Below are 16,880 nucleotides of genomic sequence, written 5' to 3'. Positions count from 1 at the left end.
TCAAAATAATATTATAATAGAATTTAAAAAACAAATTTCCTGCATATGACAGTTTTACTTACGACATTAACTTCTTGGTAGGCAATTATTTAAAAGCAAACTCAATAAAAAGAAAAGTACTTAATTCCATATTTGCAGAAGTAATACTATTTTAATTGGTAATGTATAATAATCATTTTAAACACAGTGGAGTTGTAGTTCAGTTTACCCTTAAAAATCACTTAACTAGTTTATGAAGCATAGTATACATGTTTTTGTACAACCCTGTAGAGTGATACGTGTGTGTGTGTGTCTACACACACACACACACACACACACACACAGTATAATGGATACAATTTTGTAAGGCACATAATTTCATTAAAAATCATATTCAAATTAAAACATCTAATTATTTAATTTTTTGGAACAATCCAGCAAAACTATAAAATTTCAAACTTGCTCTTCATGTTTATAATTATTTTTATTTTCTGGAGGTTATTTTATGTGTCCCTCTCTTTGTTTATCAGTATTTCTCTCTGCGCTCTGTGAACTCTTTAGGGCTCTTCCTTGACAAAAGCAGTACCCCTTGCCCTGCCACCTGAAAGAACCCATTTGTTTCTTTGTCTGTAAGAAAAACTCTTAAAATCATCATACCCTTTTTTCAATGAATTTAGCCAACTGTTGACTGTTTTAAGCTTTACTGTATCCTTTGCTCAAGGTTCTCTTTTTCTTTCTATAATAAACTATTGTATAGAAGAAATAGTAGTTTCTTTTCTTTAAAAAAGAGGCCAGTAAGTAAGGGAAAAAGTGACCTTTCGTTTTGTGAAAAGGGAGAGCTAACATTCGCCGAAAGCTTCCTGTAATGTTTTGCACTTTACATATGCTTTATGATGTAATTCTCATAACATCTGTGTAGCGTGTACTATTATATTCATTCATACAGGAAGAAACTGTGATTTAGCATGATTAAACCCAAACTTGCATAGGTTGTAGGATGGTGTATTCTGGATTTGAACCCAAGTCTAAGTTCAAAATTCTTTTGATTCTACCACTGTACTATATATATTGATGTTTTCCTGATTTAACAGGAAAAAAATTTGAAAGATCTTTAATTGGGAAAAAAGGCATATAATATTTGTTAATGTAGCATGACACTCAAGAAAATTAGTTTTATCAGTATATTTAATCAGTGACCTCAAGGTAGAGAATCAAGAAGAGTAACGAACAATGAATCTCTGTTAGTAGATCTATAATCATTTTGAGAGATTGTTTTGAATACAAAAATTGCTAAATAAAGATTCTTGAAATAGCATATACACTGAAAGAAAAGTGTTTAAATGTCTCAACAAAACCTCTGGGGAAGAAGGTAGGGAAAACAGTCATGAATATAGAATCAAACATCTAAAATAAAATATTAGCAAATAGAATTCAACAGTTTCAAAATTATAATAAACTATGACCAAGTAGGAATTATTCTAGGATTTCAAGTATGATTCATTATCAGGGAATCTATAAATATAATTTATTACCTCAAGACTATTTATTGAAGCCAACAGGAAATAACACTGTATGTTAAAACATGATAAAATCATTTCATTTAAGATTGATTGTCAAATAGTGATGCCCACTTTGCTTGGCAGAGGGTAGGAAGCTAAATAAATATTTATGGAATGAATGCCAGAGGACAAAATCCTGAGAGAAACTGTGGGTAGCAAAAGTGTGCACCTTTTAGAATAGTAAGATAAATTTTTACCTGAGGGAGGGGGACCCAGTGAAACATCAGGATTTCAGGGGTAGATGAAAAAAGATTTTTGGCAACATCCAGAAATTTGGTTTTCTACTACATAAGTATCCAAATGGTTAATAAAAGTTTTTCTTTGTATTCATCTAGTTTTGAGTCTTATATCTACAACATATGTGCTCTTTTTAATGAATTTCAAATATGCTATTAAGACTGAGTTATGACCTGGTGTTTCAAATGGAATATTAAAAGAATTTTTAAAATGTGCCTTTAAAGTATTATAGATGCATATTTTCATGGAAGAATATGAATATTTGCAGAAAAATTAGCCAAGTGCATGTGCATTTTTCACCTGTACTATTTTATGCATAATTGATAAAATAAACCTGTCTCTAAATTTCAGCATATGTTTTTAATGTAATTATGTTGTCTCTCATATGTGAATAGTCCTAACGGCACAGTATTCTGATTGCTGAGATCTGTGTTTGAGAGAATAGTAACTCTAATTTCTTGATCTTATGTTTATTGAGTGTATAAGGTTTTAAAATAAATATTTAGTGCCTTGTAGTACAGATTTTTAAAAAAATCTATATTCTAGAGAGTATATTTTACTTTGGTCTTTATTGCTGTGTGGCTTTTCTGTCGGTATGGGATGGTATTTCTGTCAGTTTTCATGATGTCAGTAACTTTGGAATTTGCTTTAGTTTGTCTAGCCTTGAACTGTTTGTGAAGTGATAATGACATGAGTGTTCTGGAAATATATTTTCTTCTTGCCAAAAAATATGATTATAGATTGCAGTCAGACATTAATAATGTAAGAGACTTTATATTGTAAGAATGGAAAGAGACTATGTGTAAACAAATTATATTAATTTAATACTGAGCTTTAAGGCATTTGATACCTTCTACATTTTACAGGAAAACTAACCTGTGTTTTACAGAGAATCCTGATCAAGAATTTGAAAACTCAGCAACAGAATTTATCTAGCCCAACATTCTGTTTAGTCATTATTGAAAAAGCTGCAAGGGATAAGTGGAAAGTGTATTTGCTGCAACTGCTCGTATGTTTTTCTCTTCTCATTCTGTTGAAAAAGCCTGGCAGGTGGGCAGATATCAGCAGGCACGAAATGTCCCTATAGTTGCAAAAGTTGCGTACCTCAACTAGCTTTTCATAAGCTTGCAAGTTAAATTCTCTTCTTCCTAAACAATTTTGTGAGTTGAAAACAATTTGCCAGCTATTTTAAGACACTGTAGAGGAATATTCACACTTACTGTATTGTATCAGTCAGTACAGGTTATGTTAGACTGAGGTAACAAACAATCCTGTCACAGTTCTCTGAAAAGCAAACTCTGAGACAGAGTTTAGTGTTCAGGGTACTTATTAGGTCCTTGGATTGAACACGTGTAAAAGGGAGGGGAGGAAGGAGGATTGGGCGAAAAGTAAAAGTCAAGCAGACTTAACATCCTCAGCCAACTCCAGGACAACTCTGGAGTTGAAATGCCCCTCAGAGTTGTCGCTCTTTAGGATAAAACAGGTCTTGATCGGTCATTGAACGAGGGTCACTCCCAGGACCTTGGGTGCGGAAGCTCTCTGTAGCTAAGGCAGTCTCTGCAGGGGCTGGCAGCTGAATGATGTCCACTGATAAGTCCTTCCCTGAAGGTGTATTTAGTCAGCACCTTTCTATGTTCATCACAATTCATTCTTTGGGCCACTCAGCCCGCTTCTTCAAATATATTTGTTAAACAGCTCCTCCAGGATGCCAGTGGGCCTTTCTCCCTGGTGGGAGCCTAGATTATTGCTCTGGCTTTTGTAGCTGGTCTCAGGGCTGCAACTGATATTCACCATGTCCCTCATCCATTATTTTTTCATGTCCCTTACCCTCAGCTAGCACTTCTTCTGGTCTCTGTGTCTTACCTGGTAGCATGACCCACTCCCTCCCCCTTAGGTATTTGAGCTCCTGATCATCATACACCTTCTAGTCTGGGTTACTGTACTTGCCCATTTACCATCACACTTGGCAAAGGGATACCAAGAAACACTAAATGGATCATCTGTGTACCAAATATATCCCCCTGCCCTTGTTTGTAACAGCAGCCCCTCCCTTTGATGGTCGGGGCCAATTACCCCTGCCAAGATGCTGCTCCTTCTTTGCCTGCTTGCTGGTCCCTTGACACAAGGAGCCTGAAGTACCCAAGTGGCAACTGTAGCTTCCAGTTACATGGTTAATTGCTACTTCTTCTACCGGAATATTTTTCCCTTTGGGGAATAGGACCTCTAATCCTGCAGAACCCAGAATTGCAGGATGCGGAGCCCAAATTACCCACTTGTGTAACTGAATATGAGGCCACAAGAAGTGGCTTTTACTCCTGGGTTTTTGGACCTATATTTTCTTCCTATTGGGGACACAGCACTATTTGAAGGTCTTTAGTTAAGGTGTATCCCGCATCCTGGTGCTTCAGTTGTGCCTGTCAAAATCTCTGTCAGGTTGTGTGGTTTGGGATCCAGTGGATTTCATGGTCATAGGCCCATTTCTGTACCTCCTTTTCTGTGAAGTGTGTCTCCTGATTACATGGGATCCCATGCTGGTTGATCAAACGTTTCATAATTTCTAAGATAGTTGTGCTGGTTAAGACCCTGTGGGCAGAAAAAGCAAATTCATCCTCAAAATATGTATTCTTGTCATAATGAAATGTTGGCCCATCCAGAGTGGAAGGGGCCCAATGTAGTCAGCTTGCCACCAAACGTCCAGTTAGTGTTCTTGGGGAATGGCCTTATCAGGGGATCAGGATTGATATCTTGCTGTCGGGTTGGACATTTAGTGGAAGAGTAACTCCATCAGCTTTTTTCAGAAGGAGCCCATGTTATTGCATTCCTGGATGGCCTCCATCTCTGCCATATGGCTACTTAGTTCATGTGCTCATTTCGTTGGCACTGAGGTGTCCTACGATAGAGACTGACATTAGCTTTCTCAGTCAATTGTTTACTGGTTGTTTAACGTCTCTTCTATGTTGGATGCTCTCTGATGGCCTTTAACTTGTATCACAAAGATCTTCACATTTCATGCTCATTCAGATATATTCATCCACATGTCTCTACTCTAGGACCTCCTTGTCTCTGATCTTCAATATTTCTGCTTCTAGGCTCCTGATCAGCCAGCTAGGTCATTAACTACTGCTCCTGGGCCATTTCTCTTTTCCACACAATGTACATGAGGCACACTCCCCAGTTGGGAGGCTTTTTCCTTTTTTGCTGGTCTTCCAGGCCACCCCTGAGTGAAGCTGTCTTGTAAGTGATAACCATTTTTGAATTGTGGCCACGTACGAAGCTTACATATTTTCATTTTCCTCTTCTTGTTATCTGGGCATAAAGGATTCCTCATACGGCCATAGCTGTAAGATGCGGGGTGGGTGCAGGGGCAGCAGTGGTAGATGACACTAGGTCTGAGCTACCAGCTCATGCAGATTGCTTGTGCACTGTGCTCTTGCTCATGCTTCGTCTTGGGTGCAGCTTCCATTTCATGTTCTCGTGATTATTGGTGACAGACACAGCTCATGATAGAAAACTCTGAACACATGGTCCCCTAATAACCCATGTCGAGCACTCCGTCTCTGCCAAGGCTCAGTAGTGTGGTGGGAATAGAGGTATAAAATTTGCAACTGCAGATGGCATGGCCTTTGACATGTGTGTTGGGTCTGCATATTCCACATGCTTCTTTTTGTAACAGTGACTCCTCCAGTAACTATAGTATCTACTGGGTCATGTGGCCCTAGTTGCAGGGCTGTTTGCAGTGTGTCCTAGACCTATAGCAGAGCTATTTTCTGCCCTGGAATGTACTCAGAGCCAGCAGCCTTTGATATTTTCCAGTATATGGGCTTGAACAGTATTCCCAGGAATGGAATATACAGCCTTCAGAACCCCAAAAGACCTATCAGATGTTCGCTTTCTTCCTTGCAATGGGAGTTGAAAGATGTAATAATTGGTGTTTCAGTTCAGATGAGCTGTCTCAGAATGCTCTTGACCTCTAGACCCCTAAATAGCTTACTACATGGAAGGTCTCTGAATCTTTGTAGGTTTTTTTTCCACCCTTTGAAGCATATATGTCTTAACAAGGCCTCCAATGCATTAACTGTGCTTGTTCACCTGGTACTATTAGAATGATGCCATTAATGTAGTGGAAACATGAAATGTTCTGCAAGATGTCCAATTGGGCCAAATGTGTTCTGACAAAAGTTAACATGATCCCAAGGCAAAATTGTGAATGTATACTATTTATTCTATTCCATATGAATGCATACTGCTTTTGGTCCTCTTTTCTGGTAGGGTTAGCAAAGAACACATTTGCCAAATCAGTGACCATGTTAATCTGCTCTAACAAAGATACACATCTTGCATGCTGCCTGCAGTTTGGGCTACTAACTTGTATCACAGTGGTGAGCTATTGTCATCTTCCAGGCCTTGTTTAGTTTACAGGGGCCAGATTGGTAATTTAAACAATTTGAGGGGGTCCGTTATCCAGCATTCTTTACATTCTTCAGGATAATACTAATTTATGCCATTCACTCCCTCTGAAATGCAACATTATTTTAAAACTTATTATATTATCCAGGGGGTAACAGTTCCAGAGGCTTCAGCTTGATCTTTTCCACTGTAACAGACAAGGACCCAACGTTGGGGTGGTTCCATTTGCCAAGAATGTCTATTCCAATTATTAATCTAGGGACTTAGGACATGACCACTGCATAGGTCTGCAGACCCACTGGCTTATTCTGAGAAGAACTTTGGCCAGGATGCCATTAATTTCATCATTCCCATATTATCCCTGCTATAAAGAGAGGCCATGATGTGTCAGTGTCAACTCAGACCTTGTGTCCAGCAGTACTTGCAGTGTTTGTGGTTGCTTTTTTCTCTAGGCTAGGGTTACACAATGAAATGACCATTGGTACCTTTGAGGAAGAACTAGGGACGCTATTACCATGTATACTTGCTGTGGTATTACAGGGTCCTTCCTCCTGGGCCCCAGACTTTTAAATGTATCAGCTCTGGATTTAAAAAGTGGCTCAAATCCAGAAATTGAGCAATGAATTATGACTTTTTATTGTAGCATCTGCCATCAGCTTTCTGATCGTTTATCCTTGATTTCTTCTGATGACATAAGTTAGGTAGTACCCTTGTTGGCTGCCCATCTGTTTTACTTCTAGGGATGCCGTGTTCTATTAAACATCTCTATAATTCTCAATAGGTCAGTCCTCTTGACTGACACTTCGATCTTGCTGCTTATTACAGTAATGGCTCTCTACTTGGATTGGATTCTGATGGTTAAGTGTCACCAGCTGGCCTCTATTTTCCTATTGTCTCCATCACTGAGCACAGTTCTGTTACAGTTTTTCATACCATCAGCTTTGGTCTATGAAGGAAAGCCACCACTTTCTCAGTGATGCCAGTATCCCTCTCACCATCACATTCTTCATGGCTTCAGTAAATGACATACGTTCTGGCCCTGCTGTAGGTAGAATGACCTGGTGGGTTTTCTGATGTTATACAGTATATCATGATAGAAAACTCTGAGCACATGGTCCCTTAATAATACCTGTGAAGCACTCCATCTCTGCCAGGGCTCAATAACATGACAAGACTAGAGGTATAAAAACTTCCACTGCAGATGGCGTGGCCTTTGGCAGGTGTGTAGGGTCTGCATTGGGATTATTTCACAGGGGCTTTCTATATATTCCACATGCTACTTTTTCCAACAGTGACAGTACCACTTTCCTAGACTTTTAACCCCTGCTTTTAGTGTTTGCTATGACAATTCTGGCATTTAGACTGTACTTTTCCATGTTTCTAGGAGTCATCTTTTTTTCCCCCAGCTTTACTGAGGTGTAATTGATAAAATTGTAAGATATTTAAAGTGTACATTCTGATGATTTGATATAAATATACATTGTGAAAGGATCCCCCCACATCTAGTTAATTAGCGCATCCATCATCACCTCATACATTTATCTTTTTTCTTTTTGGTGAAAACACGTTCTACTCAGCAAATTTCAGTTGTACAATATTGGGTTAGCAACTGTTGTCACCAAGTATACCTTAGATCCTCAGACCTTATTCATCTTATAGCTGTACCCTTTCCTCAACCTCTCCCTATTTCCCCCATACCTGGAAACCACTCTTCTACTCTGTGTTTCTATGAGTTTGACTTTGTTTATTTTTTAAGATTTCACATGTAAGTGATACCATTTATTATTTGTCTTTTTCTGTCTGGCTTATTTCTTTTAGCATAATACCCTCAAGCTCCATACATGTTGTCACGAACAGCAGGATTTCTTTCTTTCAAATGACTGAATAATATTCCATTGTATATATATACCACATCTTTATCCATTCATTTATTGCCGGACACTTAGGCTGTCTCTGTATCTTGGCTATTGTGAATAATGCTGCAATGAACATGGGAGTGCAGATATCTCTTTGATATCCTGTTTACATTTCCTTTGGGTATATACCCAGAAGTGGGATTGGTGGATCATATAGCAGTTCCATTTTTAGTTTTTTGGGGAACTTCCATATTGTTTTCCATAGTCGCTTTACCAGTTTACATTCCCACTGACAGTGTACCCGGGTTCCCTTTTCTCCACATCTTCGCTAACACTTGCCATCTCTGGCCTTTTTGGTGATATCCATTCTATGAGGTGTAAGGTGATGTCTCATTGTGGTTTTGATTTGCATTTCCCTGGTGATTAGGGATGCTGAGTACCTTTTCATGTACATGTTGCCCATTTGTGTGTCTTCTTTGGAAAAATATCTCTTCAATTCCTCTACCTGTTTTTTAATCATGTTGTTTGGGTATTTTTGCTATTGAGTTGTGTGATTTCTTTATATATTTTGGATATTAACCCCATATCAGATATATGATTTACAAATATTTTCTCCCATTCAGTAGTAGGTTACTTTTTCATTTTGTTGATGGTTTCCTTTGCTGTGTATAGGAGTCATCTTAACAGTGAGTTCACACCATCTCCCAGGGTTCTTATAAGGGGATAAATCCTAAATCCTGCATCTTGGAGAGTGCTTTTTTTTTTTTTTTTTGCGGTACACAGGCCTCTCACTGTTGTGGCCTCTCCCGTTGTGGAGCACAGGCTCCGGACGCGCAGGCTCAGCGGCCATGGCTCACGGGCCTAGCCGCTCCACGGCATGTGGGATCTTCCCGGACCGGGGCACGAACCCGTGTCCCCTGCAACGGCAGGTGGACTCTCAACCACTGCGCCACCAGGGAGGCCCTTGGAGAGTGCTTTTAAATAAATAAATAATTTTTTCCTAATCCAATGTAAGGTTCTGATGCTTTTGGTCAAACTCCCTTCGGAATCCAGAACCACGTGTATTCCCCCCCAACTTCTGCCAGTATGTGCTATCTAGGTCTTACAGATCCTTTGAGACGTAGTCCCTTTCTTTTCTTAGCAGTCCCAGAATGTAACAGGCTGAGTTATGCTGAGCCAAGTTATAGACCCAATGGCCAATAGGGAAGGTGTGAGCAGATTCTGAACTAGGGTACAGGTGTTACTGGAGGAAGCTGCTGCACTGGGTTCAGAGCACGGGTAGAGTACTGTCTCTCAGTAGAGTAGGGTAGACCACTTCTGCAGTCTCAGAAGATTCAGGAAAATTTGGAAATGCAAAGTTGGGGGAGATTTTCAGGGCATCAGCTCCGATGTTCCCATCCCATGTGTCAGGGTCTTATTCTTAACACCAGTAAAAGGTTATTTTTCACCCGTGATACATGTCTAGTGTTGGTGGGGAGGGCAGATTTGCTTACTGTTATCACTTAGGGACCAAGGCTAAATTGCATTTTCTTTCATTGGTAATTAAATGGTTCCATCCAGAAATGCAGTTATCACTTTAGCTTGCATTTCCTTGACTAAAACAAGTCATATTGTCACATCCAACTTCTAAGGAGTGTGGGAGTATCATTTTGCCTAGGTCTTAAGGACGACAACTGGAATATTTGTTGAGCAGCACCAAAATCTACCACAAATATTGTGTGTAATTACTTTTGAACGTTTAGTATAATTGAAGGTTATGTCCTGGAGATAGTAATAAAGCCTTCACCTCCTACGACCACATATATTAAGAGGCAAAGAACTTCTTGAAGTAGAATTGGGTTGTATTATTATTTGTGTGAGTTAATTGCTCTTATGTATAATTTTTTTTATTACTGTACTGTAATGCTTTTCTTCTGCAGGGACTTTTGTGCTTTTTAAAAAAACTGTATTATTGTGTTTTTATTTTCAAGAAGTTAATGTTTATATCAGAAAGGATATTTTGATGGTGTGGTGAGGGAGTATAACATAAAGAAGTTAAGGAGATCTGGTTTTGATTTAACTTTACTATTTAATGACTTTAAGGAAGTTACCTAACTTCTAAAGACTCTTTTCCTTATTTAAAACATGGTGACAAACATATTTACTCCTCAGAGTTGTTTTGAGAGTTAAATATTGTATAGCACTGATAAGCAATTAGCACTTTTTTTTTTTTTTTTTTTTTTTGCGGTACGCGGGCCTCTCACCGTTGTGGCTTCTCCCGTTGCGGAGCACAGGCTCCGGATGCGCAGGCTCAGCAGCCATGGCTCACGGGCCCAGCCGCTCCGCGGCATGTGGGATCTTCCCGGACGGGGGCACGAACCCGCGTCCCCTGCATCGGCAGGCGGACTCTCAACCACTGCGCCACCAGGGAAGCCCAGCATGTTATTTTTATTAGGTAAAGGTCATGGCCGCCACTTTAGGAATCTTTACCCATTTAAAAAGACTATAAAAGGTTTAATTAATTCTTCAGTTAATTTTATATAATATTATAATAGTAATTAAAAGTGTTTTTTAACTATTAGAAGCAACTATGTGCTTTTCAATTTCGGGCTTCCATAGCCCATAGATAGGGAGGAGGAGGCTTTTCTGTGATGAACCTTGTGGGATTATTTGCTTTTAAACTTTGCACATATATATCTTTAGTTAAAAACAAGTGGAATAAAAACAAACCACAGCAGTACAGAAGTCAAATGAGACACAAATTAGTGGATCAGGGATAAATGCTCAAAAAATGGTTCTGGGCAATTGGTATATGGAAATATACTGAGAAATATCTGGGAAATATTGTATATGGGGAAAATTAAGTTAGATCCATGCAACAAATACAAAAATAACTTCCAACTTGATTGAAGATCAGAATAGTAAGAGCCAAACTGTACATCCTTTGAAGAAAGTTAGAGATTATCTTTACAATCTTGAGTTAAGAATAAAAAGCACAAATCACAAGGAAAACAATACATTTTTTAAATAGATCTTTATTGGAGTATAATTGCTTCACAATACTATGTTAGTTTCTGTTGCACAGCACAGCGAATCAGCCATGTGCATACACACGTCCCCATATCCTGTCCCTCTTGAGCTTCCCTCCCACCCTCCCTATCCCACCCCTCTAGGTCATCGCAAAGCACCGAGCCGTTCTCCCTGTGCTATGCTGCTTCTTCCCAGCAGCCAACTATTTTACATTCGGTAGTGTATGTATGTAGATGCTGCTCTCACTTTGTCCCAGCTTTTCCCTTCCACCCCATGTCCTCAAGTCCATTTTCTATGTCTACCTCTTTATTCCTGCCCTGCAACTAGGTTCATCAGTACCATTTTTTTTTTTTTTTTAGATTCTGTATATATGCGTTAGCATATGGTATTTGCTTTTCTCTTTCTGACTTACTTCACTCTGTGTGACAGACTCTAGGTCCATCCACCTCACTACAAATAACTCAATTTCGTTTCTTTTTATGGCTGAGTAATATTCCATTTTATATATGTGCCACATCTTCTTTATCCATGCATCTGTCAGGCATTTAGGTTGGTTCCACGTCCAGGCTATTGTAAATAGTGCTGCAATGAACATTGTGGTACATGTCTCTTTTTGAATTATGGTGGAAAACAATAAATTTGACCAAGTTAATGTACAGGCTTTTTTATGAAGATATAGTTCTCCAAAGAAGATATACAAATATCCCAGTAAGGACATAAAAAGACGCCCAACATCACTAATCATTAGGGAATTGCAAATCAAAACCACAGTGAGATACCACTCACACCCATTAGGATGGCTGTTATCAAGAAATAGAAAAAAACAAATGTTGACCAGGATGTAGAGAAATTGGAACCCTTGTGCACTGCTAGGGGGAATGTAAAATGGTGTGGCCACTATAGGACAGAGTATAGAGGTTCCTCAAAAAGTTAAACATAATTACCATATGATCCAGCAATTCTACTTCTGGGTATACACACAAGAGAATTGAAATCGGGGCAGGAACAGATATCTGTACACGCATGTTCCTAGCAGCATTATTCACAGTAGCCAAAATCTGGAAACAACCTACATATCCATATATGGATGAATGGATAAAGAAAATGTCATACATACATACAATGGAAATTATTCAGGATTTAAAAAGGAAGGAAATTCTGACACATACTACAGCACAGATGAACTTTGAATACATGCTTAGGGAGATAAGCCAGTCACAAAAGGACAAAACTGTATGAATTCATTCATTTGAGGTGCTTAGAATAGTCAAATTTATAGACAACAAAGTAGAGTAGTGGTTACCATGGGCTGGGGAGAGAAGGGAATGGGTGGTTATTATTTAATGGGTACAGAGTTTTGGTTTTGCAAGATGAAGAAAACCCTGGAGCTGGGTGGTGATGGTGCACAACAATGCAAATGTACTTAATGTCACTGAACTGTTCACTTAAAAATGGTTAAAAAACCAAAAAAAAAAAGCCTCAATAGGTTGAACAGAGTAAGCAAGGTGGAGAAGAATCCATAGTTTGATACCATTTATATTGTTTTATAACCTACGAAAATACTCTATATAGATCATAGATATGGGAACATTGATAAACCCATATAGGATAGTGGTTGTGTCCAAAGACAGAAGACATAAAGCAGTTGAATTTGAGAGGGAGTACACAGGGAGCCTCAATCATATCTGTAATATTTTCTTTCTTTAGAAAATCTACAGTAAACGTGGTAAAATATTGGGTTTGACAGATCTGGGTAGTGGTATGTAGGTGTTTATAATACCATTCTTTAGACTATTCTGTGTGCTGAAAAATTTTTCTTTTTCCCTAAAGAGAGTATAGAGTTACAAGAAATCTTCAAAAGGCCTAATTTTTAGTAAATGCTGGCCTTTATTCTCTCAGCTCTTTTTCCTGACTCACTTCTTAGATGGGTTTTCTGAGCATTTTCCCTGGTTCTCATTTTGGAAATCTGCTTTTCTTCCCTCCTTCTGCTGATTTGTTCTGGACGCTGGGCCGAATTACTTATTCTTTTGTCCTAGAGAGGCTCAGATTATTGGGTCACTTTCTTTTCTGGATTCCAGATGTCCCAAAGATGACCTTGAAGATGATTCTTCTTTGGAGATTTTTATAATAAACTGGTTTCTGGAAGTCCTAATTTCTGGAAGTCCTACTCTTTGATCTGACTCTTTTCTGTTTCATTTCTTTGACGCACATTCAGGTTTCTAATTCTGTTGCTGGAATACTGTATTTAACACACAATTTATGAATCAGTGGCCATGTGGGGTGTGTGTGTGTGTGTGTATGTGTGTGTGTGTGTGTGTGTGTTGGGTTTTGGTGGAATGATTAAAATCTGTCTGCCCTAACTCATTATCTATCTCTAACATTTTCATCTCTTTCTTTGTCAAAGTCTGTACCTTTTACAGGTCACCCCTTCTCTCCAAATGGGAATTATCTTTCAGAATCCATTCAATATACTTTTATAACATCAGACATTCATAAACATAATTTATAGAAAAACAAAGGTAATCTAATGGGCCTTAAGGACATTGCTTAACTTCTCCTAGGTCTCCTTTTTCATTTCTGGCATATGGTGATACCTGCTCAATCAATCTCACTGGATTCTTATAATATAGACTATTTTAAGTTATATAGATGAAAGCACTTTGGAAGTTTTATATTACTGCATGCATATAAATGTACACTTAAGAAATGTACATTTCTTAAGTGAACTCTAACGCATAGAATTGGTAGACTATGAATATTATGTGTAAGCCTTTATAATAGTAGTTCTCAAAATGTGATCTTCAGAGCCTTGGCTCCTGCAGTGTTAATAGGTGTTATGTGAAAAGTGCTTCTATGGATAAAACATTGGGAAAACACTGGGTTTAGTAAAGTTAGGCTTCTATGCTTTTGTACTCTCTCTTTTGAGAGTAGTTAATAGGTTCATGTACTTTGTGAACTGTAGAGAGAGATTATATCAACTAAGGAATACCCCTTTTGGGGCAGATTTGTGAACCTCAGAATACACTGAGAGAGTGGGAGATATAATTCAAGATATATTTTATTGCTCTCAGTCTTCCAGTTTAATGTTCTAAACTATGGTTTTCATTTTTGTGATTCCTTTGATCTTTACTAGTAATAATATTGAATTAAAGCCAAATTTATTATTTCATTTCTAGTGTAATAGGCATGATTGCTTATATAAGAAAACAAGTAATTCATTACAACTAATTGTATTTGAGATTATTTTCTTGTTTCAAAAGGGCTTCTAAGTTACCAAAAAATGAAATAAATTTGTTTTAAACCTTGTTACATCTATGTGCTTGTATTAAATACCAAGGCCTGCTTTTAGATATGCCATGTCTAAGAGGATAAAATCTAAAACACTGTCCTGAGAACGTTTCTAGTCACTGAATTATTTGACATCTCAAAATCTCTATTAATATATGTGTCAATTCTGAGGCTATATTTAAATGATAAACAGTTTTCTTTAATCATTTTTCTTTCCATAGTCTTTATGTAGCTCATGAATTATTTAGGTTTCTTTTTTTCATTTTTTTCTATTTTTTGCAACTAAAGCTCTTCTCCTTTACATAAAATGAAAACTATTCCTTTGAAATATCGAATCATTAAACTGATTTAAATATTTTATTTTGATGATTCCATTTTTAGGCATTCTTTCATTGAGTATTATATATTCCATTTAATTTTGCATGCATGCATATAAAATTTGATTTAGTGATTTAACTTTCTGATGGGTTTGCCCAGTATTGACATTAATGAATTTTACTATATGATTCTTGGTTTATTTAATAAAATATGTCATTGAAATTATCCTCCAATGTAAAGTTCATCTAATTTTTTTCCTTTGATTTCCTTTATTCTGATATATGTAAAATTATTTGTGATAATTTTAGGCAGAAGTTATTTTTATCTAACGAATAATGCTAGTTGAGTAATGATACTAAATTGTAGGTCATGGAAAATTAATGAAAGTCTTCCTAATTTTAAGTATTGTATCTTTATTTGGCCAATGATTATTTTATAGTATTTGTCTTAAATAGTTCTTTTTTTTCACTTTTTGTTTTGCTGTTTTCATTTTCCTAGCTTGTGATGAATGGAAAATATTACCGAAACCAAACCTTCATAGAGATGTCAACAGATTTGGACACTCTGCAGTTGTCATTAATGGGTAAAAGAAGCACATTTATCAGTTATACTACCCACATATTTTGTTATTCTTTATAAAAATTATTGTTTGTACTTAATGGATTGGATTTTCTATATCCCTGTAATACCGTGGAATGAATTTTGCTTCATTAACCATATCCTTCATTTCTTTTTTGTTTAAATTTATTTAAGGGGCAGGGGAATATCAAAGGAAAGGTGCTGAGATAGAACTTCAGATACTCTTTTAAAAAGTCATCCTGCCTTCTTTCCTTTTTCCAGAGATCAGATCATGAATGACTTCCTTAAAAAAGATCAGTCTGAAGTGATAGAAAGGCTAGCCACATATTTCTTCTGAGGAGAGCAAGGGAAGTGAGAAGAATTAGATTCTCATTTTGGTTCTGTCATAACTGAATGTGTGACTTTGGACAAATCTCTTAACCTCTCTGGCCTTTAAGACTGTTCTATCTACTGGGAATTTGGACTGGATGATCATTAAGTTACCTTCATCCTTTAAGTTATTATGATTTTGCTATTTCTATAGCAAAAGTTCGTTAATGTGGACTTGTGACAGTAAACAATATGCTAGAGCATTCATTAGCTTAAAATTTGTAATTCATGACATTTTTCATAAGTTCATTTTATTACTACCTTATTCTAATTATGTAAAAATTCTCCAATATAATACTAAAAGTAGTCAGAACTTAATCACAATGAAGCTGTGTAACTGATATCAGTTAGCTTTTGAAACTGAAATAAATGAAATTCAGAGTGTAAACATAAAACCTCTAGGCTTCTCTGTTGAAAACTGCATTTGGTTGATTTTTATTTTACTTTTTTTAAATAATAAAAGATATTCTTGAAGCATTTTCTGATCTTTTCCATTTATTGTGTTAATAATATTTTTAGAAACAAAAATGAGGCTGTTTTGAGGGCATGTCAAATTTTTTGGCATTGGTAGTATTAGTTAATTCAGTAATCATGTGGGCTTTTCAAATTGAAACTTTGAAAATCTTTTTGATAATTTTACTCTTGGTCTTTCTATTTTACAAGAGGATAGTAAAACACTATATGAAGAACTCTATATCTAATTTCTAAATTCTTTGTATTCAAAAATTATAATTCTATATAGCAATTCTAAAGTATATCTTATTGTCTAAAGTGTATCTTATTATAGTATATACAGCTACTATATATTTCTAAAAAATTGTTTCCTAACTAGATAAGATGATGTAAAATGTATTTAAATTTATTTTTAAAACTAACACATTAGACAGAGACTTTTCTTAATATTGTTCCTTTAAGATTCTTATTTTATCTCTAATAGGTCCATGTATATATTTGGAGGATTTTCTAGTGTACTCCTTAATGATATACTTGTATACAAGCCTCCAAATTGCAAGGCTTTCAGAGATGAAGAACTTTGTAAAAATGCTGGTCCAGGGATAAAATGTATTTGGAATAAAAATCACTGTGAATCTTGGGAGTCTGGGAGTACTAATAATATTCTTAGAGCAAAGTGCCCTCTGAAAACAGGTAAACATTTTTTTTCTTTCTTATATTTGGAACAAAGCTTCTTTATTTGGCTAGAAATGGAAATGCATTCTGCTTGTAAGAATTACCTTAGTAGCTTTCAGAAATTAAAAACTCATAATTCTCTAATTAGGAA

The 16,880-nt window shown here is 36.7% G+C and overlaps 1 protein-coding gene across 2 annotated transcripts in view; it reads left to right on the top strand.

The window, feature by feature from the left end:
• Window positions 1–16,880, top strand: part of ATRNL1 (attractin like 1) — a gene marked incomplete at its 3' end in the record, with an annotated part of 683,994 nt that overhangs the window by 115,413 nt on the left and 551,701 nt on the right. For both annotated transcript variants that reach the window (XM_082854377.1, XM_082854378.1), the window contains exons 11-12: window positions 15,152–15,236; window positions 16,539–16,747. In XM_082854377.1, the coding sequence (XP_082710503.1) occupies window positions 15,152–15,236; window positions 16,539–16,747 (294 nt within the window). The remainder of the gene's footprint in view (window positions 1–15,151; window positions 15,237–16,538; window positions 16,748–16,880) is intronic.

This window comes from Leucopleurus acutus, assembly GCF_964270905.1.
Source record: "Leucopleurus acutus genome assembly, chromosome: 14".
NCBI classification, from domain to species: Eukaryota; Metazoa; Chordata; class Mammalia; order Artiodactyla; family Delphinidae; genus Leucopleurus; species Leucopleurus acutus.
Note: the sequence above shows the minus strand (reverse complement) of the source record. Positions and strands in the feature narration are given on the sequence as shown.